The sequence below is a fragment of the Ischnura elegans genome, chromosome 4, assembly GCF_921293095.1.
Source record: "Ischnura elegans chromosome 4, ioIscEleg1.1, whole genome shotgun sequence".
NCBI classification, from domain to species: Eukaryota; Metazoa; Arthropoda; class Insecta; order Odonata; family Coenagrionidae; genus Ischnura; species Ischnura elegans.
The window spans coordinates 88,532,540-88,546,671 of NC_060249.1; the positions used below are offsets into that span (position 1 = coordinate 88,532,540).

Sequence of the window (14,132 nt, forward strand, 5' to 3'; positions counted from 1 at the left end):
GTGGTCATTGGTTATTAGAGTAAGCTCATGGATTACTCCATTCTTTCATTAGAACTTTCATTTAATTTTACCATCAAATGAAGAGTGGAAACATGATTATAACAGAATACTTAATATTTTTGTTACTTAATTCACTGAGTGTGTCCACCAGGTGTATTTGTAGTATTTTTGTATTTGGGGAGTGTCTTGGTTTGTGGATGAAACAAGATGGAACGATTAATGCACATGATACCTATTCTATCTATTTTAATGTGAAAGTTATTAATATGCAATTAAATGGTTGAGGCTCAGTAATACACCAAACAAAACTAGCGCAATGATAACCGTATCAAAAAATTTGTACATTTTTTAAGCGTCTGGGGGTAGGGCACGTGCCCTCGTCCCCCCCTAAATCCGCCTATGCTAACAGATATTTATGTCTCGTTCCAAATTCACATTCCGAAGCTTTTGGGAACCCCTCCAAAATTTCTCGCGGTGTGAGATTACTCAGAGAAAGGAATTGATCCCCTGCGTTGGGTGACAGTGACCCGCTTACAACTTAGTCTGGAGTGAGCTATTTTTTCATTTATCAAAACAAACATTCAGATTGAATTACGAAGTAAGGTAGGCACGCATTCGTAGAAGCGTAACTAGGAATATGCTTTTGGGGGAGATGAGATGGCCTGAAGTGGCGACCCCTTCCCCCCCCCCCCCCCTCAGGCAACGGGAAAATTTTGTTGAAAAATGAGATGCCTGGAAATACATTTTACATGATTTTGACACTAAAAAATTTTGATTAAAGCAGATGCAGTCATTATGTGTCAAAACTAGACAATAGTTTAATTTTTTTTTATTTCTCTGAGGCTTTTGGGGGGGAGATATCCCCTCATCCCCCCAACAGTTACGCCACTGCGTAGAAGGCTATTCGGGTTTACCGCCGCGTAAGTGCTGCCGGTTTCCAAACTCAGGGCTGACTTGGTGTCCGTAAAGTCGGCAGCAATATCATAAAGAATCCGAAGGAGAACCCAAATAGCCTTCCGTGACACAATAGGCCGGGAAAACACATGATAATTTTTATGTACGCCTTATTCTCAATTAAGGTTCTGAGTTTGAAAGCAGTGAAACTGTTTGAGAGGTCATTTTGATAAAATATGAGTCGATATTTGAAAGTTCAAGCAATTGAAGAACAGGCTGTATAGGCTCTACACATTTCAGACTTATTATGTAATTTAAATTTCAAGCAGTTTAAAGAATCAAACGCACCTTTTTACTATAGATCAGTATAGCAGGTGTCCCAGGAACGTCAAAAATTGGTGTCAAAAATGAAAAAAATGCGTAGGTCAACCTACGCTCTTATATGACCAGATATTATCTGTATGATAAGCTGTTTAGCTATTTTGATTCAACCTCTATCCGGAAATCGGAATATTTTTGTCCCCAGATTTAGCATAGCTGTTCTTGCAGCCGAGCGAATGACATCCGAGGAACACGGAATGGAGTACGCGCAAAATTTCCGGTTCCCTGAACGACTTAAAGGCGTGCACAAAACGCACATCATAGATAGAGTGCCACCGAGCCAATTGCGTCTCGGACGATTATTTATCGTCCGCCGCTCCCGACTGCCGGCGAAAGGAGAAGATTAATATCGGGGGGGTCGGCGAATAAAAGCATTCGCATCACGGCGTCGCGGAGACACGTAGCGGAAGCGATCCCTGGGATACATACATGTGCGTATATGACTGGACGTGATGAGGACGAGAAGTGGGGGAAATAATGAGTGGCAGTAGTGAATGCGCTGGGGGTGCTGCAAGGATCACCGAAGGATGACGAGGTTTTTTTTCAGGGGAGGGGGTGGGGCGAAAGGTTTATGCACTTACTCGCCCGTGGGATGGGGTATCCACGAGTAAGGGGTACGGTGGTTGGTAATAAGAGTATGGGGGACTCGTCTGGTGCTTCGGTAAGATTGGAGGTGTGGGTTAAGCCTCCCTTTGGGGATGGGAAGAGGACTGGTTTTTAGTGGCACTAAACTTCCTTCTCATCGGGCCATAAACTAGACCGAGCGAAAGAAGCATGGCTGGAGCCAGGGGGAGAGGGGAGGGGTTTTGGGCCTGTGCAGAATCTGCTGGAATGGTCCCTTGGGCCGGGGGCGCGGAGACCAAGGGGCAGGGTTACTGGTAAAGGATAAGTAGATAGGAATGGAGGAGGGGGGAGGTTGGTATTGGGTTTACTTGAGTGTTAATACGGCGTCACGAGAGACGTTTTTATTCACATACGTATTCGCCTTATTCCATATGTGCAGCCAGTGACGGATTTAGGTGGGGTCGTTGGGGTCATGGTCCCTCCCCCCCAAATTTTATCAAAAATTATACTATTCTTTTGGCTATCACTCATGTTACAGTGACATTACATTATGGCTTTGGTCGTTGTTGGTCAAAGAGTATGTTCACCAGCAGGCACTCAGATGAGACAGTTGTCCTCTTGTAAATTTTCATGATTCAAAGATGGATGGGGTGGTTTTTCCAGCTAGAGTGTCGCTTAACCTATTCCCATGTTACTCATTAATTTTTGGGACATAGCTATTGGTGATAATTAGAGACTATAGAGACAGTTATTCTCTTGCAAATTTTCTTGAGCAATTTGTTGGAGAACCGATGAAACAATTTCATTTTAATGCAATTTAAGGAATCTCAGCTTCACAATCATTTCACATTTCTAAACTCCTTAAATGCATAAAATTGTTCAGTTTTATCTGTTTTTAAGAATTTAAATGAAATTTTAGGCTCCAAAATGCGTAAAAAGTGGGTATTTTTTAAAATTTTAACCGTGGGAACGTCCCTCTGGGAATATATTGGGGATATTCCATACTACCCAGACCCAGGTCATGAACCCCCCCCCAAATTTGATGCTGAATCCGCCCCTGTGTGAAGCCCGACGTTGGAGTGACTTTTTCGTTACCCCCTTCCTCTTGGACGTTGCTACATTCCTCGAAACGTGAAGGACCGATCATGGAAAGCTATCCAGCAGGTCAAAATCCCATTTAAAGGACTGCTGACCAACGCACAACTTTTCCTCAGCTCTGTTTAGCTTTACACGATTTTCAAAGATGGCCTTTTTTCTTGCATATGGTTGAACGCCCTCCATACAGTCTTCATACAAATCCATGCGAAGGTTTTTTCTGCCTTTTTTAGAAGCCATATTTTCCTCATTGATAATTTGAAACATTCCTATCCACATATTTATCACAATCACAATAATTGTGAATTGATGCGTCATTTAATGCCTTTTCGTGCCCAAGTGCACATCAACTTCAACACCGATCAGCTGATACGAGCACAAATAGAAAATTATATAAATGTAATTACGACAGTGTACAGTGCAGAGATTAAGACATATCATCATATTGAAATTGATTGAAAGCAGTGCTGATCGCGTTAATTCGTTTGGAAAAAATAGGCGAATGAATGTTCTGCGCAGTTGACATTCAAGTACTTCGTTGCCAACGGTTAATAATCGGTTATTGTTATTAGAAAAATTTGGATATTTTAGCTGAATATTTGAAGACAAAACGAAACTAAAATCAGGTGCACTTTACGCGCTGCGCAACTTCCCATTTTAATTCTTAAAACATAAGGAAATCCCTTAAAATAAGCAAAAAAAGAGAAAACGAATTTTAGCTGTGTGAAAAATATCCAAAGGAGAAAATGGAAGTGGGGAAAAAATCGATTGGAGTAATATTCTTTGGGTGTTAATAATATCAATTACTAAATATAAAAAAAAAGTATTAATGGCCAACTGAGCAATTATGTTAATTTAAACTTTGAAATTTGTAAAAAAAAATGAATGTTTCTGTGTTTGTAATCAACGTAGTTAAAAGATCATTAATTTTGTCAATATGGTTGGAAATGTTTGAATGTCATTACAAAATTTGTACCAATTGATAATCTTATCATGCGTCATAAAGTCACGGAAATGGTTTTCTTCCGATTAAAAAGATTTTCCTCTTGTCAGCTGAATATTGGAGAGTCTACATTTGATCTCAACATAACAAGTTCATTAAATTAGCTACACCGTTCTGCATTTCATGATTTTACTGCTGCATTGGACACAGCCACCTCTCCGCGGCATTTTTGAAAATCGGCGCCGACGTGCAACTTCCCTTCGGAGAACTTCACACCATCTAGCGCTAAAGAGAGCTACTAACATCATGTGGGGATCTGATGATATACATTCCCATGGATTCGGGACGGGATTTTTTCTAGGGGGGCACAGGGGTCTGACAGGTCTTCTCATATTTGAGATTAAAAACAAAGTACAACAATTACACTAGAAAATATTCTATTTATTTTGGTATGAAGTTTATTAATATTAAATTAAACGATTGAGGCTCCGTAATACACTAAATAAAATGAACGCGAAGATTACCCCATATTAAAATTTGGTCCATTTTCTATGCGTCTGAGGGGGGGGGGTGAGGCGTCTTGAATTATTTTATTACAGTTTGCGCATGTGCCCCCGTGTCCCGCCCTTGAATCCACCTATGAATTATATCTGATTATATACTATGGAAGAAGGTTCAACTACACCGTTCATATGGTTGGAAATGTTTGAATGTAATATAGTGTTGGTAATGTTTGAATAAATATAATCCACCACGGAGGGCTTATTGCCTATGGCTTTGTTGTATTTTGAACTTTAGTTTTTTTTCAAGCTTTCTCTCGCATCAATTCGTGGAACTATGGCGTGAAATTATTCTTTCCATCATTTTTTATTACAGTGTGCACCGGTGAAAACTCATTTCAAACAGGAAATTTTCATTGTTACTTAATTTCCTTTGAGTATTTTTCTAATATATGTAGCGTATTGCATATTTTTCTCTCCTCTGTGACGTAAAATATACTTTTCTGTGGTTTTATAATTGGCAATGTTCAATGAACAATCTGTAGTTTTATTGCCTGAGAGAATAATTTAAACATGAGTTTCAATGGACAGTATGATATTTAGTTAGACGGAAGAGATGACCAATTTGTCAAGAAATGAATGTATTTTTAAGCAATAGGGTTGTTCAAGCCTATCAGAACGGTCTAAAAAAACGAATGTATATCACTTCTGATGTAATTTCATTTTGATTGGGATGAATGACAGATGCGTTGAAAAAGTAATGATGGAATTATTAGCAATCAAAATTCGAACAATTTTAAACGCCGCCAAAAACGGTCGGCCATCTTGAAATAGAGGTGATGACGAAACAAGCCTGTACGGCTGGCCTGTACCCTCGATCGCTCGATGCCAAGCTGAGCACTCTGCATGCCGACTGGACATTTGCCAAGGTTTTTCCTTATTTTGAAATGGCCTATGTTGTGCATGAAGCTTCCGGATGGATCAAGGCGACATGAAATCCATTCTTCAAGTTAGGCAGGCAACGTATGTAGCGTTGACAGGAATTGAAAGTTTTGTATAGCTGCATTTGCTAGGAAACTACGTGCAGTGAACTTTCATTGTGCCTCTAGTGCAAGTGAACACAATTTGTGCCCTTAATGTACCCCTAAGTGAATGATTGCATATAGACGATGAAGTAAAGGGTGAAGTGAGTTGTGAATGTAACTGCTTCGACGAAATTATTTATTTCTTCCATGCTAGTTCAATCAACCCTATACATTTCGATCTAAGGTATCTAACTATTGCCTAGGGGATATGTTTCATATTTGATCTAGTTGTGCTTTAGGGATACATCGAACTCATATTAATTTCCAATCGTTTGTTCGCTTCTAAGTTCCGTTTGATTTTATTACCTATTAATTTTGAGCATTCACGAGTGTTTACATTTCACGAATTTCGTTGCGCTGTTGTTTGTTTTTGATCATATTTTGGTTACGGTAAGAGTACGGTCACAGAGTTATCCCTACTCTGTGGTACGGGTAAGAGTAATAGTGAAATTCGAAGTTTTTCGATGTTACAATAACCGATTTAGCTATTTGTTTCAGCCTATTCATTTCTTGTCCTCGAAATGTCAATGTGAAATAACGTAAACTGATTCTAAGTCGTTAGTGATGAGTGAGAAGTGAGGTGTGGAGAATCTTTCGAACTTCAAGGAGTGCAAATTCTTTTAGCGTGTGCAGAGTGATTGGAAAACCGATTATCATGTTTAATATTTATTGTGAGTCAAGTTTTTCATTGAAACAGTTGATTCGGAATATATTGATTATATGTATCAAAAAGACAACTCGTGAAATGTGTACGTTTTAGTGCTATTATGATATGATGAGCAATAAATATGTACAAGTAAGGGTAATTTTGCTTATTATTACTCTTATTAAAGGATAAATTTGGATTTTCTTTAAACACTGATCTGGCGGCAGACGCTGGAGATCTTGAAAAAAAGTGGAATAACCCTGCTGAGCCACTTATGCCTCGTTCAGATTACGATAGTCCGAGCCGTCGTCGGAACTATCGTGCATTCACACAACTATGGTTGAAACCTGTGCTGCTCTCTAGTGCTGACATCTAAAGTGAACGGGAAATTGATAATTAGCAAAGCTGTTGTGGTTTGCATTGACAAGATATTACTGTTTTCAACGTGTATTTACCGAATAATTTTTCTTCCGCCCATATTCTTCCTTCCTAGGACAAATCCATGAAATGTCCATGAAAAAAATAGAGCTTCACGAGCATTTCGTCTTTCTCTTGTCGCTTCCGTTTCCGGTCTCCCAGCGCCTAACCATAGTAAAGTGGCAACGTTCGGAACTACGTCAACTATAGTCAGAACTTGCATTCACACGGCTAGTTCGGTCAACTATCGTAAGGACGACGGCTCGGACGATCGTAATGTGAATGAGGCATTAAACAACACTGCAGTAGGGCATCTACAGGCTTGTGACGTCACACATCAATTCAAGATGGAAGTAGGGCTTTTTGGCGTAACGTAAAATTTGTCACTGTTTAAAGCCTTCTCTAAACATGTACAATGAAGAAAATAGCATAATATTATTGTCATTGCTCCTTCTGAAGCACGATCTTTCGATTTCTTAAATAAAAAAAATATGGTGAACAACCCTATTGTAAGTTCCATTTATAATGGTCTAAGAAAATTCACTCTAGTAACAGTGAATTCATGATTATTTAACAATTAGTCTTTATCTAATCCTAAAAACATTGAACAAGTTCTTTTTTGGGCTCACTGACACTCTGTCAACTGTATTCAATAATATTTTAATGAAGCATCACTATTATTAGAGTAATTAGAGTTTATAGCAAACCAAAGAATGAAATAGCAGTACCCGGCTGCAAGTAGCCTTTGATTAAATCATTGCTAATGAAAATACGTAATATATCCTATACACGATGTATATCATTCATTTAGACGGTATCATTCTTCAATATTTGCATTGAATACATATATATTGACAATTAGTACTCATTTAATGGTTATTTTGATGCGCAGTATATTATCCGATTTTTTAAACATACTTTTTGAATAATAGATAACTTCCCGCCATCGCGCTATACGATATGACATACGTATATCGTATCGAATATATCGAACCGTTGCTAAAACAAAGGAAATAAGATATCCTCTCTGCGTCTCACGGCACTCTTCTCAACCAGGTGGTGTGACTAAATAATATCTTTCTAGTTTGTGCATTAATGTTGTTGTATTTCTTGTAGTTAATGTACGGAATTTTAAAAGGGTTCATTCGAAATATTTACTTTGCCTCTTTCCAGCAACATGTCGTCAATTCTTCGAACTTCCAAGTTCATAAAACTTTTTGCCGGCATCTCTAGGAATGTCACAGGAAGCTCACTTCGAAGAGGCATATTAACCAAGGCAGAGTGTGACCAGAAATTTAACAATGTCTTTAGGTGGTGTATAAAATAATTTCCTTAATAGTTGTTTTGTACTTCTTGAGTTACTATCGAATTGCTCATATTCCAACGTTATTCTACAGAGCTCTAGCCACTCAAAGAGTAGAATCCCGAAAGCAAAATGAAAACTCCTTCGAAAGAAACTTGCGACGCCTTGATATGGATGTGCGACGTTCTGGACGAATATCAAGGAAAGACCTGGAAGAAGTTATCGAGGAAATGAAGCGGTCAAGTGTGTATTGCGATTACATTCCTTACAAAATTATTTTATCTAGCCCCTTCCTTGAATTTCCTTGCATTTGTCCTTTTCAGCTTCTGCTACTAGTTCGCAGTCGCTGCTTCTTATTCGTTGTTGCGGTAATTTGGTTCCTGAGGAGAGGCCGGAAGTGAGGACTAAGCTTGTCCAAGAAATTTGGAAAACTATCGAGCAATTGGGTAAATAATACAATAGATATTCCAGAAGTATTGTAAGCGTTTTGAAACCTTCTGTGCCAGCAAACTTCTTCACTATATGTATGTAAATATAATATTACATATAATTGTATGTAAATGGACGAATGAAGCTTTGCTCTAGCTGCTTTAAATATTTTGCATAGACATCTAAGGGTAGATATGTTTTGGAATTCCATTTTGGGTTACAATCTTTTTCATCTCTCTAGAGAAATTGGTTTTCTGATGCAATATTTTTAAGTTACTATTGTCTTTCATTACTCGGTATGGTAAATAATCACGGATGCTCGTAAATTGTGAGCATTGTAGCCTAATTTTATGTAGGTAGTACCCCTAAATATTTATTTTGTGTGTGGTGAAAGGATATATTGGAATGCTGCAATCATTGAAATGCATGGTCTTGGGTTAATGTTACTTGTTTGTATTTGACATTCGAAGATCCAATGTATTTAGGTTATATTTCGAATTATTGCCCCTTTTGTGTATGTTTTGTTGTGAAATTAAATTCGATTTCTGTAGTTACTATACATTTAGTGGTTTTATAACTATGAAAATTTTCCTTTTTTTAATGTATTTTGTGATTACTGGAATACAGTAATAAAAAATTTTGCTGCACCATTATTGCAGGTATTCCAGTGGACATAAGCTATTATAATTCACTGTAAAGAATTTGCTTAGAAAATAAGTATGAATTTTCCCAGATGCTGCTGGCATTTTGTAAAATGCATCATTAGGCAATCATTATCTGAGTAGAGACAGGATGCATTAACTCCATACACATTATGCACACAATACGAAATATAATATACATTATACAAGCAAATTTTTTCCAGCTCTAGAATTGTAAAGCCCAATTGCACAGGTTTATTTTTAAAAATATTCTTCTTTTTGGAGTTCCCAAAAATATTTGTCCTTTATCTGCATATAATCCAGACAATTTTTCGGAAAAGAATCGGTTCTCCCTGTTCTCAGATTCCCCTTTTCCTCGAGGACAGCGAAACTTTTATATTTAAATGGGTCCTTGTGTGTGTAAACTATTATTAGCCAACTTTAGCATATTCAAATAACATTTACTGGTGTTTTTTTTTTCATTTTAATGCTGTGTGTCACATTATCTCAAAATCTGAATACATAATCATGCTTGAAAACAAAGACCCTGTGGACAGCTTTAATTATTCAAGACATTATCAACATAATACTGAATTGTTCTGCTGTGCACTAGGTAATTGTCCTTATCTGGAAATGTGGTACAATCTTTGGTTGAACTTGTGTGGAGCCAGAGGGTAGTCATGATGAACATCATGAAGCCTGGAGGGGTGACTGAGGTCCACCAGGGCCAAAAAGGGGTCACCATCCCCCAAGTTCCCTGTCCCTAAGGAACCGCGACATCACAATTCATTCTCTGTGTGGGTGGAGGGGTATCTTGTATCTCTTCTGTTTGTCATTTTTAAGCTATCGTCCTTCTCCTTTGAATATTACTTCAATCTCTTAAAAACGCACAAGACCCTATCAGCAAACTGTCCTTGAGTAATCAAACAGCATGAATGAACGATAGAAAGATCCTATGAGGACAACTCCTTGTTGTCTAATGATTGTATCAGCTAGGAATGTGCGAGTACTCGAAAATTTGAGTTGAGTCGAGTAGTTGGTACTCGAGTGTTTTGGGTACCATTACGTATGTCAAGTTGAGTGGAGTAGTTTTGGTTACGAAGTTGTCGAGGCCATTAAGTTCAGAAATCTGCCAACAAGAGGCGCTATCATAAAACTCATATTATAATACCGTTTTTAAGGACAATAAGTCATTCTAATTCTATAGCCGATGAGATTCAGCTTTTTGTATACATAGCAGTCAACCACCATAGTAGTCTACGTGGGCGCCAATTGTTAGACTTGGCGGCCGACCATCTTCTGACTCAACAGCGTAATCGGATTGAACCGCTCATATTGTCTTATGAGACACTTTTGTATCCTATCCTTCTTTCTTTACTTACCTAATTATGACACGATTTACACCAACGTTCCTTATTATCCTTTCCATTTTACATCAAGCTATTTTTATTTACTATCAAGCAATCATTCAGAATAGGAAATATGAGAATGTGTTGGAGCATGCATTGCTGTAATGCCTGGTTCACAATTGCCATACTTGGCTCGAGATCGAAAAGTACTACTCCCTCATCCATAGTATCAACCAATCCACAGGAGTAGGTATATAAGGCAGACATCTGATCTGATCTTCAGCGGAGCTTGTTTTATAATATAAAATAAACTCGAATACAAGGATCAAGAACTTTGCTATTTCTTGATCCTATTATGGATTTCCACCAAGTTACGCCCTCTACGATTAATTATAAAATAAACTGCTATGAATTTAAATATCACCAAGGTTAAATTTCTATCGATCTCAGGTCGACCTGGCCCTTGTACGACAGGCATAAATCAGTATTAGTAAGCGTCTTATTAAGAGGCAACCCTCAACATTGCCCATTTCCAGCCGTGCCATCCTTAGTCGGTCCAAAAATATTGTATATGTTTGTGAAATTAGAAGATTCAATGCAGATAAGGGTATATTCTGAAATGTTGCCCCTTTTCTGTGTGCTTTGTTGTGAAATTAAAGTCTTTGTGTCGTGAGTTTGTATTTAATCGTTGTGTAGAATTGAAAATGTTCCTTTTTTAATGTATTTTGTAATTACTTGAATATTGCGATTAAATTTTTGCTGCACCATTATTGCAGGTATTCCAATGGACATTAGCCATTATAATGCCCTTTTACGAGTTTACTTAGAAAATAAGCATGAGTTTTCGCCGGCTGAATTCTTGGCAGAACTTGAAAAGAAAGGAGTGGAGCCAAATCGAGTTACTTTTCAAAGACTGATCGCCCACTACTGTCAGAAAGGTGACATTGATGGGGCTACAAGAATTCTGCAGCACATGAAGGAGAAACAGTTACCTGTTAATGAGGGAGTGTTTAATTCTCTCATCATGGGACATGCCAACAGTGGGTCAGTGTACCTTAAGATTTGCCCTTGAAGTATCTTATAGTTACAATGTTTTATGATGAATTTCCCCCTATTACCAGTGGTGTATTTTTGTTGCGTTAAAAGTTCATTAAATTCTCTTTTATTTAAAACTTTTTGATAAGTCTCTATCTGCCTGATACATACTTCAAAGCTTCAGTAGCTTATTGAAGCATTTATTTTTAAATGAAGTTCACTTTATTCAACCAGTGATATGGAAAGTGCCAAAGGAATGTTGGGAGTAATGGAGCAAGCTGGACTGCCCCCTAGTGCTGAGACATATGCTACCCTGTTGTGTGGTTTTGCTAAGATGGGTGATAAGGAGTCTATCTCAAACACCCTGAAAGACTGTGATGCCAAGCAGATTGATATAATTGATAGAGATTATATGGACATTCTCTATGTTGCTGTAGCAAATAATCATCCAGAGCTGGCTGATGAGGTATGGATAATCATTTAGCCATTAACTTGTGTTGAATTAAATGCCAGACTATAATATCCTCTCAAAATAAGATTGGTAATTTATTATGCAAAGGAACTCAGTAGAATATAGAAACTAGACCTAAGTTTCAATGAGAAGTCATCGCCACCAGGTAAAGGGATATGTGATTCTAATGATGATGATGATGATAATTTGTGCTCATTTGAGTGCTTGTGGAGAATGTATGTTTATTTTTATGGAGTAATTTTTTCTCAGCTGAGCCATATTCTTGCAGGTGTATTGTGCAACCTCAATAAAACGAGACCCCATGGTGCTCAAATAAACACTCGCTATAGCAAATTTGCTTTACCGGAGGTGGAGCAAATCCTAGCCAATAAACAAGGAGATTGAGCGTTTGCAAATGTTAATGGCACTATATTTTTACCAAAATGAACTACATATTTATCAAGCAACAGTTTACCTCATGAATTTAAGGCTGGGCACTTCATGTTAACTTCATTACTTCATTTCTTAGATTGCCATTAACTACAGAGATAAGGGACTCTTGGTGAAGGTTTTCCGGTGATGGGAATTCTCACTCTTGTGTGTGCCAACTGTAAATGGGCCTTGTATAAGCAATTTTTTTTGCATACTACCTAATCAACAGGTCAATTGACGGTGCATCTGCTATCTATCAGAATGGCGGGGGTCTCGCAATAGCCCTTACTCACTTTAAAGTGGTGCCACTGTATTTGATTTGCAATGCCTGTTGAGTTGCTCAGTCTGAATTGATTTCACAATTCATTATTACATGTACAATTTACATGCATTGCACATTACATATTTGGGGGTGTATAATTAGCTATATAGAAGTAGAGGGAGGAAAAAAAGGTGGGGAACTGCTGCTGTAGACAATCAGTAAATGTAGTTTGGAATTGGTCAAGAATAAGATGTTACTTCATAGGGTCATTATGTGATTTAAATGAAGTATATACTGGACTTTGTGATACCATGTAGAATTATGTTGTTGCAGAAACCTGTGTCCAACACATGTACTTGAAAATGGCTTAGTACCTTGAAACCTCTGTCATTAGAATATTTGTTTTAGGTAATGAGTTGAGGTTTTCATTTGAATAAAAGAAAATTAAATTTATTTTCAGGAATTTTTATTCAACACTGCTCTGGAATTTGTTTTTTTCTCATTACCTTTCGTAGCATCTTTTCCTTGCCAATCGTTAATACCCATGCATTTTAATTTCTCAAAGTTAACTCTGTTTATTTTTAAACTTCATTAACAGCTCCTTGGCCGAATGCGGCGTGTTGCTGGATATAACCAAGATGCTGTAAACCTTATCTTGAAGTTGGTCAATGATGGTAATGAGGATGTTGCATACAAGATCTTGCTAACAATGCCCAGGCCAGTACGTACTGATGGAGAGGAGATACCAATTGGTAACTTCTTCATAAAGCATTTGGTTAAATCAGAAAGGGTATGTAATATTTTTTTCCGTATTTGTTCTTTTCTCTTTACTTTTTGCCTTTATTTGCATGTACAAACTTGGTCCTTCTAAGCCATATGGCTTGTCAGAAGGTTCCAATTATTCAATACAACATGTGGCACATTTAGGGCCGGTTTTATAATGTCTGGTTAAACCTCACGTTAAGTTGACGTGGAGATTACGGTAACGTGGAGTTTAACGAGAGGTTGTGTTTTATAAAGCAAATCCTACCGCCGGTTGGCTGATGGGAACTTTAACGAGAGGAAAGCGCAGCTACTGTAATTCTCATACCAACAATTGATCGCGAAAAGTGAAACAGACGAAAGTCAAAATTGAAAAAAATCGAGTTGGAGAGTGGTGAAAGAATTGTTTACGTTTGTTTTGAAGTGATGGTTAGCTTTGAAAACGAAGATGACGCCAATATTTTCGGTTTTAATCGTTGACGATCTTATGGTCAATCATCAGTGTGTCGTTAAAATAAAAATACTCGCCTCGATCTGTGAATATTTGGCATGTACAAGTGTTAATTGTGTAAACCATAAATTACACGGAGATAATGAATTACTATTTGTTAATGGATTGAATCAAGGTGGAGTCCCTTTGCAAGAAATAGTGGTAGATTAACCTTGTTTGTGCTTATTATTCGAGAACGAAGATTCTCATTTGTATTGTGAAACCAATTGAAATGGTTTTCTATTGAGTACGCCACCAGAGCGATTTTAGGAACATTTTGAGGCTACAATTTAATCATAATGACGATAAATTTTAATCATACTTTTGCAGTAAGATATATCTTCTTAGCGTTAGTATGGCCGTTACGCTAATTTATTATCATCTCTGCGTTCCCTACGGAATTAGGAACAGCCTGCAAGTTGTGAATAATCAAAGCCTTTCCCGTTTTCAAAG

At 37.6% G+C, this 14,132-nt stretch overlaps 1 protein-coding gene across 2 annotated transcripts in view; it reads left to right on the forward strand.

Moving 5' to 3' along the window:
• The first annotated feature begins 7,540 nt into the window (after window positions 1-7,540).
• Window positions 7,541-14,132, forward strand: part of LOC124157749 (leucine-rich PPR motif-containing protein, mitochondrial) — a 53,678-nt gene continuing 47,086 nt past the window's right edge. Inside the window, exons 1-7 of one of the 2 annotated variants that reach the window (XM_046532747.1) lie at window positions 7,541-7,581; window positions 7,699-7,836; window positions 7,923-8,071; window positions 8,152-8,274; window positions 11,024-11,291; window positions 11,517-11,748; window positions 13,026-13,217. In XM_046532747.1, coding sequence (XP_046388703.1) covers window positions 7,703-7,836; window positions 7,923-8,071; window positions 8,152-8,274; window positions 11,024-11,291; window positions 11,517-11,748; window positions 13,026-13,217 — 1,098 coding nt within the window. In that variant the 5' untranslated portion in view covers window positions 7,541-7,581; window positions 7,699-7,702. Of the gene's footprint in view, window positions 7,585-7,698; window positions 7,837-7,922; window positions 8,072-8,151; window positions 8,275-11,023; window positions 11,292-11,516; window positions 11,749-13,025; window positions 13,218-14,132 lie in introns of both variants that reach the window. The other variant, XM_046532748.1, reaches the window with a different exon arrangement.